Source organism: Channa argus, chromosome 1 (genome assembly GCF_033026475.1).
Source record: "Channa argus isolate prfri chromosome 1, Channa argus male v1.0, whole genome shotgun sequence".
Classification (NCBI taxonomy): domain Eukaryota; kingdom Metazoa; phylum Chordata; class Actinopteri; order Anabantiformes; family Channidae; genus Channa; species Channa argus.
Genome location: NC_090197.1, coordinates 45,971,740 through 45,992,462, shown reverse-complemented (window position 1 = coordinate 45,992,462; position 20,723 = coordinate 45,971,740). Strand labels below are relative to the sequence as shown.

At 39.1% G+C, this 20,723-nt stretch overlaps 1 protein-coding gene across 1 annotated transcript in view; it reads right to left on the bottom strand.

Annotated features, from left to right (window-relative positions):
- cdh23 (cadherin-related 23) overlaps positions 1-20,723 on the bottom strand; it is a 144,681-nt gene that overhangs the window by 113,538 nt on the left and 10,420 nt on the right. Inside the window, exons 2-3 of the mRNA XM_067526185.1 lie at positions 19,912-20,005; positions 15,662-15,736 (exon numbers count right to left, since the gene is read on the bottom strand). Coding sequence (XP_067382286.1) covers positions 15,662-15,736; positions 19,912-19,996 — 160 coding nt within the window. The 5' untranslated portion in view covers positions 19,997-20,005. The remainder of the gene's footprint in view (positions 1-15,661; positions 15,737-19,911; positions 20,006-20,723) is intronic.

Sequence of the window (20,723 nt, the reverse complement as noted above, 5' to 3'; positions counted from 1 at the left end):
ATAATTCATATAAAATTGGTATTACGGACTCACAGAATAAATGTTTGTATTACATTTGATGTTGACTCCAACATGAATCATTCTTTTGCCCTATATTTACACATACATAACGATGAGAGCAATTCAGCAACATTTAGAGTGAACTTGGGAGGACTAGGCGTATGACTGGATGTCCGTCCAAGGATTGTTCTTCTAATACACCCAACTGGTGATATGATGAAAACAGTGAGTGACAAGGCTGTGACTAAACAATCACATTGGAAAAGTTGGAGGACAGTGACGGACATTAGTGGACAGTCATCCAACTCATTGGTGAGGAGAGGCAGACCTGTCACTGCAAATTCACACGCAGCTCTGTTCACCCTCTGAACACGCAGGAAAGCTCTTTGCTCTTGCTATTTTCTATTCCATCTCATTCCAGTCTTGCTGTCCTCCCAGTCTCTCTCTTTCATTTTTGTCATCGTCTCGTCTCACCCCGTTCTGCATGTGGAGGCCAGACAGAGGGACACGGACAACCCTGATAGGAGTGGACAGGTGGATGTGCGCTACCGAGGCTTCTGGAGTGATGGCTGAGCCAGTCTGGCCTGTCGTTGTCACAAAGCAAACGTCTGCCCCAAACACACACGCATCGACCCCAAACCGTAACACTCCTGCCAACATGCCAAAATGTCTATCAACACTGGCACTTTGCAACGCCTGCCCAGTTCTTCCGTTTTCCCTCTGTTTTGGTGCCTTGCTCTTTTCATTCACTTTAGCTGCTCACCTCAGTTTTTAATCCTGTTCTTATTCTGTTATTTCCTTCTCTCTTGCACCCCCTCCACACTTTCTCTCTCCTACACTGGCCCTCTGCTGACCTCACTAGGGCTGTCTATTACCGGAGAATGAGTCTAAATCATGGTCCGGTAATGGAACATGCCACCTCTATTGTAAACACATACACACGCGCGCGCACACACACACACATACACACACACTCAAACTAAAACAACCGCCTCTCCCTTTTGACCTTTTCTTTTTTCCCTCCCGTTTACATGTTTATCATTTTGCCCATGTGTTACTGAAATATAGGGCTCATGTTGTTTTAGTCAGCCCTGCAGATGTGGATGTAGATGTTGGTAAATGGCAAGCACTGGGATCAAGAAGGAGTCTGTAGCAACTGTGAGTTGACCTCCAGCCCTTGCCGTCATTGGCAGGAAGAGTGTGGCATACTACTTGGAAAGTAGTATGCCACACTAACAAGTATAACATTACTTTACTTACAGTAAAAAGCTTCAAAAAAATGCAGGGATGTATCTGCAAGGCACAAGGGCAATTTAATGGTGAGTGTACGTTCAAATTATTTTTCCATTAAACTATTTTGGTATTGTCTATTGGCTAGCATTTATTTATTTTACCATATCTTCTTAACAGAAAACAGCTATATCCGATCTCAATAAGTAACCTTCAAAGGTGTCAGGTGGGGTAACAAGAAAATATAACGTATGAGTCACCAAGCTTTTAGAATATGTGCTTTGACACGTGAATGAGTGAATGAGAAGCAACATTGTAAAGTGCTTTGGATAAAAGCGCTACATAAGCAGCCATTGACCATTTATAAAAGAAATACAGTTTCAAAGTTTGCTTTAGAAAAATAATATGAATGCAAAGTATCAAAACCAGTAATTAAAGTAATAGTTCTTCTTTGGCCTCTCTGATGGAGTTGCTCACTTTCTAAATAGCAGCCACTGAATGTTGAAGCCAATCTAAAAATCCTATTAAAAGAGCAACAAGCATTCAAAAGTAGCATAGGGTTGACATTTTAACAACGGACCTTGTTACTTAAACATGTACTGGACACTAAATGCACTCATTATTCATGTTAGTAGTTTCAGCTGTGTTAAACAAGCTAAATGGGCACTGTGAGAATATATTCTATTTGACATGGCCACATTAAACATTTCCTAAACTCGTACCACATTGTCAAAATATTTAACAATCAATGGTCCTTAGCACTAGATGCTCAATGTAGTGGTGGACTGTCAGTGCTGATAGATAGTAGGCAACATAACTTTTAGAACATTTTAAATCACAAAAGTTCTTATCTCTGCTTTGGGGTTTTGTTATTTGGCTAGTTTTTTTAAAAAAGCCGTCTTTTTTCTAGTTTGATTGATGGAAACTTGTGCGTCTTTAACTAAGATAAGACACGGTTGTTTATCTAGTAAAACAGTGCAAATATGATAGTGGATTCATTTCAGTCTTTATGTATTTACTTTGTAAGTAGCATATACCATCTATGCTCTAGGTGTTCTTCAGCTGGTCCTTCTGCTATTTTTTTATTCAGCTTTGATTTATTTGAATTGACAGGAAAAGGTGTGTTGTTGTTGCACTATTGGGGCATCACACCAGCACAGGAACTCCATATACAACATCAAGCGATAGTCCACGATAGATCAATGTGACAATGACAAGGGGAAGTAGACTAGCATCAGACTTTTGCTCATTTCTGTTCCAGTTGTACAGATGATTAAGTAGTGGCGTGCAGCCTAGGCGATCTCCACCAGAAAATATCTGTAAAGGGTTTTCTCACAAGTCCATATGGTGTAACAGGTGTAGTATAGCACTGTGCACCAGAGTCCATACTAGCATATCTGATCCGCGTCAGGTCCAGCTCAGCTCAGTATAGCCAACTGACTGGCCAGACTAGGGCAAGGCCAGATGGACTTTCGAGTCACTGGTGCATCTCTATCTTGCTCTCTTATGGCCATCTGCTGTGAGGCTGCCCTTCACTCTCATTTTCCCCTTTGCCAATATACACTCATACCACTTCATGTTTCAGATCCACATTTTCTACCAACTCCCCACTTCTTTGTCCTGCCATTTTTCATACCATGCCCCCCACCCCATTTGTCTCTCTTTGTCTTTCCCATTTGTCTCAGTTTTTGTCTTATTCTCTGCACCTCTTCTTCTCATGACATTTTTTCTTACTTGCTTTCTCTATTTTGCCTTTCCTGAACCCACCTACATCGCTTGCTTTGACATTGCTACTACTTGACTTCCTGCTGTTATAAGGAAGGATCCACTGTTGACCATGAGACATACGGGCAACAACAGGAAGACAAGAAAACACACATGGTGAGTGAAAGAGCCATGGAGAGAGAGAGGACAGCTGGAAATACATTGGGGGCTGGGGGGGATGGTCAGTGTTAGAAAGGCTTGGCTGAACATTTGCTACTCCTGCCCAGCAGAGGACTGCAATGCAGACATGCCAGAGTCTAAAGTGTGTGTGTGTCAGAGAAAAGGAGAGTGTGAGTAAGTTAAAGTGTGTGTGTGTGTGTGTGTGTGTGTGTGTGTGTGTGTGTGTGTGTGTGTGTGTGTGTGTGTGTGTGTGTGTGTGTGTTTGTGTTTGTGTGGTGTTTGCTACACTGCTGCTGAAATCTCATGTCTGGCTGCCATTACAGCTTTTTCACCCTGTGACACGCCACACTTGTTTTATGGATTATAAATGGACTCATTATCTGTAGCACTCATTAGCTTCAGGTCTTAATTAGCCAAAATTAATATTGTTTCCTGACAAAGACATTGGCACTGGCAAACTGGCAATTGACCTCTTTGGTCTACTCTGGAGAGGGGGACAGTGATGGGGCAATGCAGAAAAAACAAGAGAGTTAAGGAGGAGAGATGGGTAATAACATCTACTCTGGTTGATCAGTTTTGGCCTCTTTTTTCCCTCCCCATATTGTCATCTTTTGCAAGGTCCTATACAAACTCCCTGTCCTCCTATCAAACAGAAGTTTCTCAGGAGGACACCCTACACGGTTGCCACTATCGCTTAAGAATTGCAAGGTTTGGAACAGACATAAACAAAAATAAACCTTTTTACAGCTTTGTATAATGGGTGTGTAAGTTTGTGTGTGTGAATGCAGGAATCAATGGCCAATTAACAGCTAGAGCTGTATCTCACACGCAGCAGCAAAAATGTCTGCGATTTTTTACTAAGTGGGCCTTCTTAGTGGAAACAAACTACAGCACAGAGAAATAAATAGGAGAGAGAAAAGGGCAAACAACAAAAGTGTGGGCTAGGCAGGGAGAAAGAGAGGGAGGCCAAAACAACAGACAGGCCTGCCTTATTCCTTAAAAATGATCCATGCTTCTAAGGGGGCCTGTTAAATGTCAAACACCTTCTTGGCTGTGAGATAAGAGAGAGTAATTAAATTATACTGTACACTCTCTGGCTCACTATCCCACTAGTGTGCAAAAACCATGCAAAAACACATGACTGTACAGGCAACACACACACACACACAATTTCTTGGCCTATGACTGTGCATAGAGCTAACAAGCACGGATAAAGAAGTCTGACGGATAACATAACACAACAAACTGCAAAACTGACAAACATATGGGTCTGTGCTAAAAAGGCTACAGTTACATCACCTTGCATAATGAGTGTAACCAGTGTCAGACTGAATACATAAGCTGGTGTGAGACACCACTAAACAAAAGAAGGCAGATTTGAGGTTAAGACTTTCTGGTAAATAAGGGACACAGGGCACAAGCACCCTACTTGTTAAATAATGCTCTTTGACACCACGATGCTGACTTTAGAGAACAAACGTCAGCCAAGGATGAGGTAACCTTCTTTACAGAATGCACACTGTCTTGAACCTGATGTTACATTGCAGACATCTAAAAGAAGCTGCTCAAGCACATCAACCACACAGTTAATAGGCTAATGAAATTTTGTGGCATCTTAGAATTACAAAAATGTGGAAACATACAGTATTACTGCTTACATTACTTACTTACTGTACATGTTAGCAGTTGCTAATGCAAAAAAGAACAACATATTCAGATCAACTGGCTACTGGTCTTACAAAAATCAAAAAATGCGGTGCATGTGAAGTGACAATTGCTACGCAACATATGGTGATTAAAGTGCTATAAACACTGGTTCTTTCTTGCAGTAGTACGTTATTTTCTGAGTAATTTCTAAGAACATTATGCATAGCCCAGTAGGGTATTTAGTTTAAAAATGACCAAATGGCCTTTGAGACCTATAGTCGCAAGCCACAATGAGTTTTCCATTATATTTTGTTTTCTTTTTCCAAATTTCTTACACCATCTCCAATATACAATATTTATACACTCACAGTAGGTCACTAAACTAAATGCCTTATGTGTGTACATTTTCAAAGGGGCATTTAAATAAAATAAAAAAATCAGATGCATGTGCACAAACACACACGCTTGCATAGACAGACAGACACATGTGTATGCATTCTCCCCCCACTCTTACAACTTCCCTGCAGTGGAGCAGAGAGGTGGTCGCTGATGTGAAACATCAATTTCCAGGTTAGCTGCTCTGTGTAGCTCGGGCAGGTATCAGCCGTGACCCACCTGGGCCAGATAAGCAGCTGCAAGAAGCTGATCTGCCAGTGAGCAATGCATCTCTCAGTATTAGAGAAAGGAGTAACACATACATAGACACATACATTTGTGAACAAACAAACAAACAAACACACACACACACATAAATGTGACCCAACAAATTAAATATGAGAAAATTAGAAACAGCAATAAAAAATGGTCATACTACTTTTTACATAAAATGCTGTGATTTTAAATATCAGCCTGTTGGCTTCACATTAGGTTAGAAAACAAACAACCCCACAGAAACATACACATGCACAATGCATACTACTTAGGTTGAGGGCTCACCCTGTTAATTATCTGACTTGCTAGGACTGCTGGAATTAAACTGGGTTTCAGCCTGAAGCAATTATAAAAACAAAGGCCTCTTTTCACAAATAAGACTTTTTTTTGGAAGTTAGTTCCTTCACATGGGTTTCCACTGGAGCAACCAGGGTCTAAATTGACTTGACTGGGACACAGTCACCTCTAAACAGCAAGAGATGGGCACTCGAGTCTAAAGGGATAAAGACGACGGACACATCTCACCTGTCCATGCCATTCAGACTGGAGGTGCTTGCACACATGCAAAAGACTAACTGGCAAAGAAGCAAGGCTGAACTCCCTAATCTCTACCCCCAGAAAAACAACTTAAAATCAGCAGCCTAATATTACTTTGAACAAACGAAATACAAACCAAAGGTTGTCTTCGAAGATAGATTTCCAGTTTGCAGAGGCAAAACAACTGCCAAAGGAGGAATGCATCAAATACTGTATGTTTGTTCATCTTCAACAATGCAGATCAAAGTATGAGTCCCATTTATAAAATTTTAATCCCCAATGAAATAAACATTGATCTTTCTGAACACAAACTTTCCCAACTTGGGGGCTGACAGAAGTGAGTGTATGTGAGCTAAAGGTGCCGACAGGATAAGTCACGCTGTTACCTACAGTAAACTAGCATGTATTTTAATAAATGACTGCATTTCTCACTTTTTTTCAGAATTTCTACAACCTTATCATTTGAATAATGGAGAAAACAATCAAACGATTGATCCAAAATGAAAATAGTTATTAGTTACAGTTAGGGACCTCCACCACAACCAACTACAACAGTAAAATTCTCTATTTTGCATTATAGCTCAATAATAATCTAATGATGCAATGTGTCTTGCAGACAAAGATATTTTTCTACATTGAGTACTTTTTATTCTATATATTTTAAAATACGTTTGTGAAAGATTTTTACATAGGTTAGCAATTCAGAACTTTTCCACATATCTGATTATTTTATTAAATAAAGTTATTACCTTCAAACAACTAATCTATACCGATACTGTATGTTAGTAAATGAAGGAGTGATGATAATGCAGTGCGTGCTTTGATTTCCTAACATGCAGTGTTCTAAGCAGTTTGGATAGCAGCAAGTGAGAGAACACTCATAACAACATCGAACATGACTTGAGACTTCACTTGTATTTGCAAAAAGTCAGAAAAAAGGGAAAAAATAGCAAAGAGTCAGTGTAAGGAGTGTAGTGAGTTGGGACAGTAAAAGGCAACCAAGAACTCTTAAGCCTTTTTCACTTAGGACTTCTGGGGCAATGTCACAAAAAGAGTTGCACTTCACACATATGACACACAGAGAGAGATTGCCAAAGTCTGATGAATCCATATGGGAGAAACTCTGCTTGATTTTAGTGTGTGGACAGTTTGCACAGGCGCATGATAGACACGGTAGGCTGTGGGATACAGTGTTTTGTTTGCAGCATATCAGAGCCGTGCATTAAAAAAAGAAAAAATATCACTTGACCGTGTTATGCAGGATAAAGTCCAGATAATGTCAGGAGCATCTCACAAGGATTTTTGTGTTCTCACAGAATTCCAGGTCATGTGTGAAAGGGGCTTTAATGTTACTGTACTTATTTTGTATGTCTGATCTCTCCATCTCTGTCTCTCTCTCTCTCTCACACACAAAAACACACGCACACACGCTTAATAAACAGGGACATTTCCAGTGAGGTTAAGTGTTTTGCCAATGCTGGCAGACACAGACAGTGTGTGAGAATCCAACTTCTGTTGGTCAGGTAATCAGACCACTAACACCATCACAGTGATGCTTGACAGCTCAGTTGTCGTTTCCTTGGCAGCACTGCTCAACCTGGTGCCGCACCACATTCCCACAGACAATATCAATTAACTTTTACAACCTGAAGACCTGCAGCTTATCAACATTCTTCTCCAACTTTGTCTCTGTTTCTGTATTGACACTCTGATTATTACAAAGGAAAAAGAACCAGTATGTCTTTCAAAACGAGATGGAAAGATCACTATTGTGTGTCAAGTGTCTGAAAAAACATATCTGAAACACAGTAATCACACAAGATGTTGGACTGTGCAGATGAAACCAAAGATATACTGTAACTGCTGCTTTATACAGTAAATGTACCGTATGGGTCAGCTAGATGTGAAAATTGAAGATCATGGTGTGTGCCCTGCTGTTTCTAGTCTTACCTGTAGCTCACATTAGAAATGACGCACCACAGGCATGTAAGCACTACTTATGTGTCCATTTGTCTGACCCATACCAATTTCAACTGTGTTATAGCAGTTACCTTTCAGCGCTGAAAGTACAGAAGCCATCCAAGCAGTGTTGAGTGATTGCTTTAAATGCAGTTTAAAGTTTAGAACATTTTGTGATTTGAATAACCACAAGTAGAAAAAAAATGAATACCTGTAGTCAAGGAGTGTACAGTTGCAATTTTTGATACTTTACACTACAGTTACGTTTATGTTTATTTGACAGCTATGGTTACTACCTACCTACTACCACCTAAACATATGATTGACCTAATGCATATACAGTATACTGTGATGCATGTGCATTGTGTCAAAATATGATTTGCAGTTACTGACTGACCTGTTTAGAAGCTGCTTTGGAAATATGCATAATTAATTTACAGCAAAATTAGGGAAACGTAATGAAATTAAAATGAAGTATGTTTATGTGTGAGATGCTTCCCATTAGTGAACACACAGAAGATATGCGGCAACAGCATGCCAGATTGTTGCCAGTGTTTGCATGGGACATAATAATGCTAACACATCACGTGCTGGGTAGATGCAGACAATATAATGCAGCACTGTGCCATGATGGATTGCGTGTTTGCAGACATTGCTGAACCATGGACCCCATTATTTCCTGGGGGAGGATGGGGGAAGCGAGGCACCACAGGGGAGAGATAAGGGATGATTGACTAAACCAAAACAGAGGTCCCTTATGGATAGCAGTCTGATGGCATTATTGGGGAGTTGTTGTGGGAGTCAATGCAACAGCTTAAAGACAGCTGAGAGCTGTCACAGTATGTGAGAAGATCAAGTGTATCCCATAGGTGAGGTCTTGTCGCGTCGAGAGCAAAACCCCAGTCATTAAGGATACCTTCCAGACATGTTTGGACTAATCTCCTGCTGAGATCAGGTGGTTCAAATCTCAACATGCATGAATACTTCATTGCTGTAGTTGATAGATAGGATTTATAACAAAGACACATGCACGGAGCGTATCAGGTAACTCAAGCTCACACATAGGGAAAAATACAAGAGGCAAAATTCAGCCAAGGCATTCCTGGATGCGTTAAAGTGTTCTTTAAAAAAATCTGCCAATGTGTTACTTTCAAAGACATTTCATATTTTAGTCCGTAGACTGAAGTCTTGAAAGCATATACAATACAATTTGCCTCTCTTCCCAATATGGTTTTCTTATGTTTATACATCTAAAAATGCTTAGATAAAGACCCTTTCTCGATTTTTGTTAGTGTTTGCTTTGGATGACAAACCAATTCTCATTGTAAGTGACCATTTTTTATATTGAAAATAACTCCCTAAAAATTACTTTCATAAAGCAAAATACATTTTTGATAAGCAACTTTATTTTATTATTATTATTATTTTATTATTTTAAAGTGTTTACTTGCTATAATCAGACAACACAATCAAAAATAAAATCAGGTTTACTGATAAACTGATTGCTATGATTGTTTTTGCAAGATGTCCCTATCAACAGTGTGTTTTACAATGTACTAGTGAAATGGGTCTGGAGGAGGAAAACTACTGGAAAAGGAGGACAATTTACAATGGCACTAAGCCAGAAAATTGACCAGTATGACATAAGGAAGTCCTGGAATGGAATTTTTAGAATGTGATCATTGAACCTTAGTAGTAGGTAAATATATTTATTTTACATTTTGTCTTTTCAGCTTATCTCGTGAGTTCAGTGTCGCTACAGCGGATAATATTCCGCATGTTGATTGTCCCTTCCTGACGCAACCCTTGCCAATTTCTACCGGGCTTGGAATGGCACTGCACAGCTGGGGATGGGAATGGGCTGTTAGGGGTTCAGTGTCTTGCCCAGAGACACTTCATGTCAGCCCCTGGGGTTGAGAAAAAAATAAAAATAAAAATAATATCACACAGAACACCACTAATCAAGCACACCTAGTAACAATTCTTTTTATGAGTGAAGAAATAGTCAATATTGTGAATCCAACAGCTGCTAGAGACGATGTCCGCAGGAGACAGGGTTGACAAGCCATAGTTAATGTAGAGGGTGCTAGGCAGCCGACAATGTGGAATTGGCTGGTGAGAGAGTACACAGACCTTCTCAACACGTTTAATATGTCATTCCTTGGGGCTACTTCCTACTCCCTAATTATTATTGAATTAGGAATGCCATGAAGCTAATTAAAAGTGCAGGGTATTTACTGTGGCAGTAGATGAATGCGAAGGAGCAGGAGTGTGAGGAAAAAGGAAAGTAGAGTAAAAAAGTGCAAAAGTGATTTTAAGCGCTACATTTTGAGATTCTTTGGGGCCAAAACATGAGAAAGTGGCTGGGTTAAAAGCTCTGCACATGGAGCTACATTTCAAAGTTGGTGAAAAACACAACTTTAAATCAGTGCTCTCCATAATATATGAGACAAAGCCCCATCATTTATCAGTTTGCCTCTATTTCAAAATATAAGATTTGTAAAAATAAATAAATAAATGTGTGGTTACATTTTAGAGTTAACATTGTCAGGCTTTAATTAAAGGTGTGTTTTTAAATTTAGGTTCTAACATATAGAAATTACATCAGTGTTATTTAAACACCACCTGGACATTTTCACCATTTTATCTTCAGTATAGGAAAGTCACGGCCAATTTGTTTAGAGTAGAGATTCTTTTTTTTTGGCTTTTAAAAACTATACCATTAGTACTTACATCAATGAAGATAACTGAGCCAGGTCTTGCAGCAGCAGCCAGACATGCCTAAGCCATAAAGTCACCGCCATGTTTCACAGAGAAGGTGATAGGTAGGGTTGGAAATCATTTGAATTTTATCATTCTAATTGCAATTCCTGTTCTCGTTATAGGTTTGATTCTTACTGATTCCTCAGTTTGATTCCAAAATTGTAAAAATAAATAAAACTAAAATAAAAAAATGTCTAATAATTAGATATCACACAAATATACAATAAAGTTGATCCTGTTATAGGGACGTATGTCCCATGTCCCTATTGTATCACAACTGCAAGAATGTCTACAATAGCAATACAACTTTTTGACCAAATCAGACAGCCCTATCATCCACAAACACTGCTACCCTGCAAAATTCACGTATTAGAGGTGTGTTCATTCTACAATGTCAAGGATGCCAATTTCCTCTCAGGTGTGTGGTGTTTTGGGACAAAGTCCCTAGACACTTCAAAAGGAAAATTTACTTAGTATAGTCCCACTGAAAATCTGTTTACCTTAGGTCCATGCTGGCCAAGCAGGTTTAATGGAATAACAGTTTAAAAAAACTTACAAGATAAGGTTTACTTTGCAGGTTGATTCTCAAGCAAGAGAAGAGTCAGAGCAACATCAAAAATCTAAGGAGTCAGTCCATGAAAACAAACAATCCAAAACAAAAAAAGAACAGTTTGAAAAAACTACATATAACATTCATATAGAGGGAAACGCCAGAAAAAGTAACACTAAAAACATGGATAGAAAAATGGCTAAAACACCTTGCAAGAGCGCAATAAACAAACAGGCAGAGACTGAGTGAATGTGAAAAACTAACTGCAAACAGGTGTGTGTGAGAGGCAACGTAATCAATAAGATGGAAGTCAGTTGCAAGTGTGTGTGTGTGTGTGTGTGTGTGTGTGTGTGTGTGTGTGTGTGTGTGTGTGTGTGTGTGTGTGTGTGTGTCAGAGTGAGTGAGTGAGTGAGTGAGTGAGTGAGTGAGTGAGTGTGAGTGTGAGTGAGAGTGAGGAATACAGACCAGAGCGGAAAGAGCACAGAGTCTGAATTAAGGAAAAATTAGGCCAAAATGAACAAGAAACAAAATAAAATCACACTAAAATAAAGTGGTAAAAACAATAAGAGCTGGTATATTGACTGCTTATACTAAAATTAGTAGGAATGCTGCTTTGGATCTTCAATTTGCAAAATGCGATCCATAATTGAAAAATTTTCTCATTTTACTGTCTTTCTCCTTTGAAATTTTCAAAATCTTTTGTTAAATGGCAAATGAATGGATAAAAATGCCTGACAATGATGAATAGTTGTTTAAACAGAGATCTTCCATCCAGTCCATTCATGAAATGAAATGAATATTTTCAGAATCTTCTCTCCTGTTGAACTCTCTACTCCTTGAGGCTTCTTATTTCCTTAGTAAAAGTAATTAAATTGCAAAGTATGCAATAATGTATCCCAAACAAATGAAGATGTGTTGTAATAATGTTAGCCTAAGCCCAACTTTAATCAGAAAGTAAAGCCGTATGCTCAACTGGCATAAACTACAAGACATGCACAAGCCATCCCAATAGAGTGTGGAAGTTTCTTATTTTATACAAATGTGTTCTTTCCACAAGTTAATTACTCAGTAGAGAGCTTAATCTGCCGAATCAGGGCAAAGTGGATTAGGAGATGAGAGCGTTTAATCAAAGTGTTCTCTCAGTCTAATTACACATCCCATTTCCTGACACAACACACAGTGTTATCTGCCACTGCATTTAAACATCGGCTTCACTGTTTAGCTGCCCCGTCTAACAGTGAACAATCTGCCTGAAAGTATCAAAAACATATGAAATGAATTACACACATGTATATTTACAACAACAACAGCGGTGTAGTTAAGGAACAGTGTAGTTAAGGTAACATTTAAATAAGTCAATTATGCACTGTATCACTGCAATGTACCACAAACCACAATTTCAGCCTAATCACACACAAAACATAATAAGTAAAACAGTGGGTGCTGAAGGTTCTTCCAGTGTTTAGTCCTACTCATGTGTAAAACTAAATTTGATGTGTTTGCTCAGATGAAAGACAGTAAAAAATATTGTGGGCTTAGAGTATGTGCGACAGTATGTGTTTGACCTGTGAGCTAGGGCCTTCTCCCATTGTGTTACACATTCTTCTACAGCCCACATCTATGGTGCACCTTTCAAACACCTTCTGCCAGTTCCTGAATTAAACCCCTTGCTGCTCAAAAAAGAGAGAGGAGTTGGTGTAGTTTCATATCAAATATCCTAGCTGTTTTTGAATGTATTCCCTCTTACAGAAAAATCAGATTCTTCTGCTTGTCATACCGAGCTCAGGCTGGCTCAGAGAATATGAGCTGAAGTCACTGATCTGCTGCCAAGACCGGGTCCAACAAGTCCTCCAACTTTCACACCCACAGAGGTCATTTGTCCCTACCCCTTCAAACAATTCACTGAACCTTTTTTGAAATAGTGCTGCCATATAGGGAGGCAGGTGCTGGTAAAATTGCAGCCTTTTTTGAGTCACACAACATATGGTGGATACTGTTTTCGACAGTGCCTACGGTTAGGCACGAAAAGTTAATTTAACCCTGATGGGGCATTCGCACATATGGCTTTAAACGTCTGGGGCAGCAACTTGCTGCTGGTGTTCTTTCCAAGTGGTGCTGTTTGAAGGCAGAAAATCATACAGTAAAGCTGAACCTTATGTCTGAACCTTCTCTGAATAGTACCTATTAAATACACTTGTTAAATAAATTTAATGGAGGAAAAAGTACAATATTTCCCAATGAATTCTGGAGTAAAAAACAACACATACTGAATTATGTATTATAAGGTGCAAAGAGTGCTCGCAAGTTGGTCATGTTACATGATGTTGTGACTTCCATTCTCTCCCTCTGGTTTAGGAACCAACGTCTACCGTCCACCACCCCCAACCTGAAACATAACACTACGAACAAGGGAAACTCTAATAACTACATGACAACCTACGTACAGATGCTAGACGTTGGCAAGCGGTTATCTGTATATGTTGATCATTTTTGGCAGCTGGTAGTAATGACCTGCTATGTCGTATTTCATAGGAGGACAGGTCAGTTAGTTGTGACAGTGTGTGCATGCAAGCAGACCTAAGTAAACAAAGTCGCTTTGCTCATCTTTCTTGTATGGTAGTCCCTTAGTTAGACCACAAACTAGCTGATGGTGTCACCTAACACCTTTTCAACACCTTCTCACATAAGCATTATGGTGTTACATCATCACTGAGACTGATATCGACAACTTCTTTGCAACCAATGATAGTGGCTGGGGAAACCTGATCACTGTGCCCAAGTTATGCAGTTTCGGACCTGTTATCGGGGTAAAAAAAAGGTCTAATGAAGTACAGAGAAAGGCTTGAAGTTTTCAATATGATTAAAACCGCCTCCACTCAGCCCTAAAAGCTTCATTTAACAATTCTTTATTCTTTGCACAATCGTTGCACTGAACCTTGAGATGAGAAAATATGTACTTTTAGTCTCCCCTTTACTCAAATCAAAAGCGCTGGATGATAAGTAAGTTTGCGGGTAAAAAAAACACATGGCATTAGTATAGAAAGAAGATCTTTTCTATGTCACATCCTCTACTCACATAACACAAACACACACAAACATTTGACTCAGTGTCATGTTTGTGTTTGTGTGTTCACGTGAATGAATTGGAGGGCCTCCTAGACGAGGACATCTGCTGAGCTAATAAACAATAATTTTGACAAATTGACACTGTCAAATCACTCAGCACGCCCTCGTAATCACACCACTGAAGATTCCATCGCAGGCCAGAGCAGGGAGATGAGTGACAGCTCCCTGGACCAGTGGGAGGGATTGCTGGAACAGAGCCAAAATGTCCAAAGATAGGACACTATGATTCATGGCCAGAGGGCGACCTGGACAGAGTGGTAAGGGGAAATTAGCAACACCACCCACCAACACATCCATGCCCTTCACTGGTTAGGACGGCAGCTGACTGAACAAAGAGATGGCTTTCTGCCAGAAATCACTTACAGCTGGACAAAGATGCCAAACCAGGCAACTAAGAGAGTAATAGTGTTTGGGGTCATAACGAGGATTTACTGTAGGATCGGTGGGCTACTGTGAGCAACCAATCTTGGTTGTAGTACAAAACATGCAACTAGATAATGGTGAACGAGATGATGCTGAAGACCTTGTAGTGTTTTTGAATTGGCTGAAGGAGTTAATTAGAAAGACATAAATTATCCTTTGGCTGTGATTTTTAACCATTCACATTAAATAACTAACAGTATGGAGATAAAGATCAAATGCTATGACTCAGACTAGGATTGTTAACAGGCTGGCAGAGAGTAAAGGTCATGTCACAAAAAAATAAAATACAATAAAAAAACTTCCAAAAAATAAATCAATCCAGTACAAAGAATTTAAATTCTAAGCTAGTGACACCCACAAAGCTGATGAAAAGCCAGACATCTTCAAATTGCCTTGTCAATCACTGCAACCAACAAAAATGTACTAAATAAATAAAAATATATAAATAGGTGGAAAAACAGATCCAGAAGGAATTGGAACATCACTGATATTCATGCCTTCACCCCCAACTGCCCCCAACAGCGGAGGGATACAACATACTGTATAGACAAAGATCTAAATAGCAACACAGGGTATGAAATATGCCAAACATCCCATATTTTTTATATGCATGCTGTATATTTTATAAGATGATCATGCTGCTGAGTTCTTTTCTCGTTGAACGGATGAAGACAAAACACACAGATACACATGCACTCATCCTGCTATCACTGTCAGTCTTTTTTGACATTTTTCTTTTCTTGTTTTCTCTTTTTCAATTTAAAACCAAGGCATCCGGATGACAGGCCAGTTCAGTACAGCAAAAAAGTTGACAAATACATCCAAAAAACAACTGTACAGCTTTACTCTGCTTTGTACAATGCAGCCTGCTAACATTTCACAAAGACTCACCGATGGGCGTATCTTCATAGATGAGAAGGTAGGACGAGAAAAAATAGTTCTGGAAACGTGGTGGCTCGTTTAAGACTGTGGTGAAGAGAAAAGAAAGAACAATACGTCATTTTATATCATGTTTCTCTCTATTGAGACTTGTGTTCTAACGTTCTTAAACCTTATATTGTCACATTGTCACACAAATAATGTCCATTATGTAACATGATTAGTAGTTTAAACCTTTCCCTGAGGTTGAAAGCAAATGATGCTTCAAATTTCTGACAGGTCTTTTTTTGCAGAGTGTGATGCATTTAACATTACGAACAGCAGTAATGGCAACACATAGTGTGTGAAATAAACTGAGTAGAGCTGTGTGATTGAGCAGGATTTTTCGAGTCATCCATAGAGGAGCAAACGCTATGACTCAGACTAGTCATAGCATAACAACAGTTTAAAGAACACATAAAATGGAAAGAAAAACATCAAATACATTAGCATCAAATTAGAGCAATGCTCACCAACTTCTACTGTTTAATTAATATGAAATAAAGACTGTATTAACACTTTCCAAAAAACAGCTTCACAAACTGATCTAAGATTAAAAAAAAACAACTGTAAATGCATAAATGTCAAAGTCAATGGAATTTGATCTGCAATATCAATTTTTATGTAAATGCACTAAAGTGGGAACCTAAAATGTTTGGAATGGAACTTTTACAGAGTACTACATATCTGAGGGAAATAATGTATGTTTTTACCTCTTCAAACTTAAATGAGTCACATTACATGTGTTATAATTGTACCAGGCCCATGTAAAAATAAAACGATGAAAACGATGAGTATAAAGATCTATAATTCTATTATGAAATAATGTATCATTTGGCAAAATGTTTAAATGCATTATCTTGTATATGTCTAGCATATAGGATATTTAAAATGTTAAAAAAATATCCAGTTCAGTTGATTTACAGTACAGAGCTACATATGATGAGGAATTGAATTTCCCATGGAGTTAGTTTTTATTCTGGGAACCAAAGATTAAAAAATAAAAACACAGGTGATAATTGTCTTTTTTTATCATACTTGCTTATGCTTTATGCTTGATTGTATTTGCTTTACTTTGTTTTTGACGGCTTTGGATTTAGTTATTGATATTCCTCGGGTTAAAATCTATGATTTAAATTTCAACCAAATGACGAATGATGAAGTGACCACTTAGACATTCACAGCAGCCCTGCCATGAATTTTACAAGGCTATAATTGATCATATTTTAAGCTGAAACAATCAAAAAGGTGATAATTCTACTATGTGTTTATTATTGAGCTCGAAAGGCTCACAATTTCCAGACCTATGTCAGTAAAGTCTTGCTTCAAACCATGTAGGAAGCCTGTCACAAAAATTATGGATGGACTCATCATTCTTGAAGACTCTTCCTGTCTTGTGAGAGATGGCATATTTCATGACATGGACAAAGTGCTATGGCCACATCAGTTAGTTGAAAAAAAAAGATGTTTTGAGATATTTGTTTCTTGTTTGTTTAAGTAAAGTTTGCAGACTAGTGTGTGTGTGTATGTGTATGTGTGTCTGTGTGTTTTGTGCATGTGTTCATAGTCTTCCTATGTCTAATGGCCTGTGGGTAAAACCTGTCTCTTATAATGCTGGTTCTGGATCTGATGCTTCCGTAGCATTTCCCTAACGGTAATATTGCAAAAAGTGTGTTGCTGGTGTGTTTGAGGTCCTTGATTTTTCCAGCTTTTCTTGTGCTCCTCTGGGTGTAGTAGTACTGGATGGCAGTTCAGACCTGGTGGTGTGCTGGGCCGCATTAATGACTCCCTGCAGGGCATTCCAGTGCTGCTTGGAGCTGTCAACTCTCACCACAGGTTTCTGGTGGACAATGAAATGGCTGCGTTTTCTCTGTATCCTCCTCTGATATCATCTCCGTGGTCTTGAGATTGAGCTTGAGGCTGTTATGACAGCATGATGTGAGGGCTTCTATCTCCTCTCTATTATTCGCAGTGATCAGGCCTATGATGGTGATCTGGTTTCCAAACTTAATACTGGCATTAGAGCTGGTGATGAGGGTGTACATGACTGGACTGCACACAAGACTGTAACACTCCTGTGCTGAGGGTCACAGTGAACTCTCATCTTCTGGGGACCAATTGTTAGTAAGTTAAGGATCGTGCAGCATAAGGCATGGTTCAATTCAAGATCCCTGACCTTGATGACCAGATGAGAGGGCACAATAGTGTTAAATGCTTAGCTATAGTAGGTGAACAGCAATCTCACGTATGTGCCGGGGTTTCTCCAGGTCCACTGCACAATGATTATTAAAAAGTAAGGTGCATTATTATCCACTTGAAATGTTTACAAAATCCATGTTAATAATTGAAAGCATGATCAATGGCTTTCGGCTTGTCCCTTCAGGGGTCGCCACATCAAAATGTGTTCCACACGTTGATTTGGCATGAGTTTTTAGGCACCTGGTGGGATGGTATTCAAGCCCACGTCCACACCTGGTGGGGTGGGATTCGAACCCGTGGCCTTCTGCATCCCAACCCAATGCTCGACCACTAAGCCATCAGGCCCCCTTAATACCATTTTGTTTTGCTTTTGCTGGCAGAAACTACAGTAATATGACGCCTGCATAGGCCAATAGAATAAAAGAAAAAGCGAAACAATTTTACAAGGGTTGTGGGAATGGTATGCTTTGTGTTGTAGACCAACATAGCTATTGTAGGTTTTGATGTGAGACTGGGTTGTCAAAAATGTATTAAATATATAATTGTCTTGATTTTAACAATTTGAAGCATATTTCTCTGTATGGGAATGAATGTTCTAATGGTCTGCTATGTTTGTGTAGGGTTTTGAAGTGTCAGAAGGCATTGTGATACAGGCTGTTGTGTTGGGAAGTTGAGGACACAAAGCTGATGGTCTTTGATCAACTGAGCTGAGCGACACACCGCAGAGACACTGAAGCAAGAGAAGGGGAGGCCAGTCTGTTTGAAGTGTAACCACTTGATAGAGTGAATCGGTGCTTTAAAAGGGAGACCTTTTTGTTCAGTCATGTCAATCTGTGTGAAGGACAATCACCTCTGGTTTGCTAGTGTGTTTCTCAGTGGAGGACAAGACCTTGGCGCATATTTCACAACGGGAAGCAGTTCTAAGAAGGGTTAACTAGCTCCCGTCCATACATGTGGCTTAATTACTTTGAGGAACTGTGTCAGGATTGGGTCAGACTAGGGTAGTGGATTGCAGCTTAATAACATCAGCAAAATAATTACTGCACTGATCATCAATCCAATTTGTTGCATCAGGGAGGTAATGTTTGAGGGGAGCACAGGACCAGTGTGCTAATGGGTTAGTTAGAGAATATACAGTGAGCGAGGGAGAGAGAGGAACAAAGACATAGTATCACTGAAAGTAAACACAAGGCACAACACTGAAGGGCTTGAGAGATATACAGTAAAAAAGCTTTGGTAAACTTATTGTGCTTGATGGAAAGAGGTTGTGGCATTCATTTAATACTTCCCCTGCTGCTTCAGCGTTTACCGTGATTGGAGGTGTCTTCTACCTGTCACATCGAACGCTCATTATATCTGTCTCTCTCTCAAGCTCTTACAGATACACACTCAGCAAGAAGGCAAACATTTTTAAGTAGTTCTTAGACCAAACAATAGTGAGAGATACAAGGGAGAGAAAGCAGGAATCAAGGAATGATAAAATGTGATACTATAAACAGCCCATGTACACGGCTAGAATGAAAAAGGTGTGTTACTCTGGAAATCATAAGGGTATAAATCAGGTGTAGGAGTTATTTGAGATAGGCAGAATAACTGAGCATGAAATGGGTGAAATACTTTAAAACCTATTACATCTCCTTTTCTGTAGCCTGAAATGTATTAATCTTTTACCAAGTTACTGATACAGGTATTATTGAAAAAACATATGCATTCATAATCCTGACTAATAAAGAAAAAAATAGATTTCTCCATAATATTTTCACATCACTATTCAGAGATTAAACTAAACTAAACTAAACATTCACACTTTTCAATTATTTAGCTTCAAATTCACACTGTTGCACATATTCACAAAAACCACTCCGTGTTTGCCACTAAGAAGCTATTCAGGCATACATTAAAATAAAATGTATGCAGCGCCAGGAATTTATGGTCATTGTATGAATTATGCAGCATAAACAACTCACAAAATAAAGTCTTTGTGGGTATACACCTATTCACTCTTTATCATGAGGGAAACTCACCTGCACAGACAGAGTGAAGAATTAGAAAAGGAAGGAGGAGCTTGGCAAATGTCATCCTGCCACTTGTACCCACACTCCTCGACATCACCTGCACCTAGAAAGAATACGGGCACAATTATTCAGTTAGATGATTATCCACATTACTGTTTCAGCCTGGCCACATAGTGTCCAAAGATGTTTCAGCTGCTTTATGTTTGGTGATTAGTGTGTAAGTACGTAGGAGATGTGATCAGTGTAATTAGGGGACAGAAAAAAAAGATTCCCTACATGCCATGCTGCTAGCAGGTGTTTTCTTGTGTGTGTCTACTTCAGGGGTTGGGTGTTGATGGAGGAAAATTCACAGCAACAGCTCATTTACAGTGCACACTCTTTAATAGCTATAATCAAGACATTGCACCATTAATTGTCTGATAAAAAAAGTCATGTGCAAAAAAGGGATAAATGGCATTTTCAAAATGCACATGATGCATCTTCACTGAACCTTTAGTAAGACTGATGCCAAATAATGGATAGAATTTTATAGTGTTTATGCTCAGGATGTTTGCTTAGGTGTTTACTCAATGTCCTAGAAATTAACGAAGACACAAAAAAACTATAAATAAATAGCTTCACTTCTATCTATTCTGATGAAGTTTCCCTTTGTGTTAGCCTATGTGTAAATACAGTAAGCCTCTACTTTAAACACATTATCTGTGCTTCATGAAGCTTCTTGTCAGGAAGTAACCCAATGTAAAAACACGCAACATATTGCCTGATTTTAGTATTTCTCTTTCTCTTTTTCTTTCTTTCTCTCTTTTTCCTCTCATCTGCTC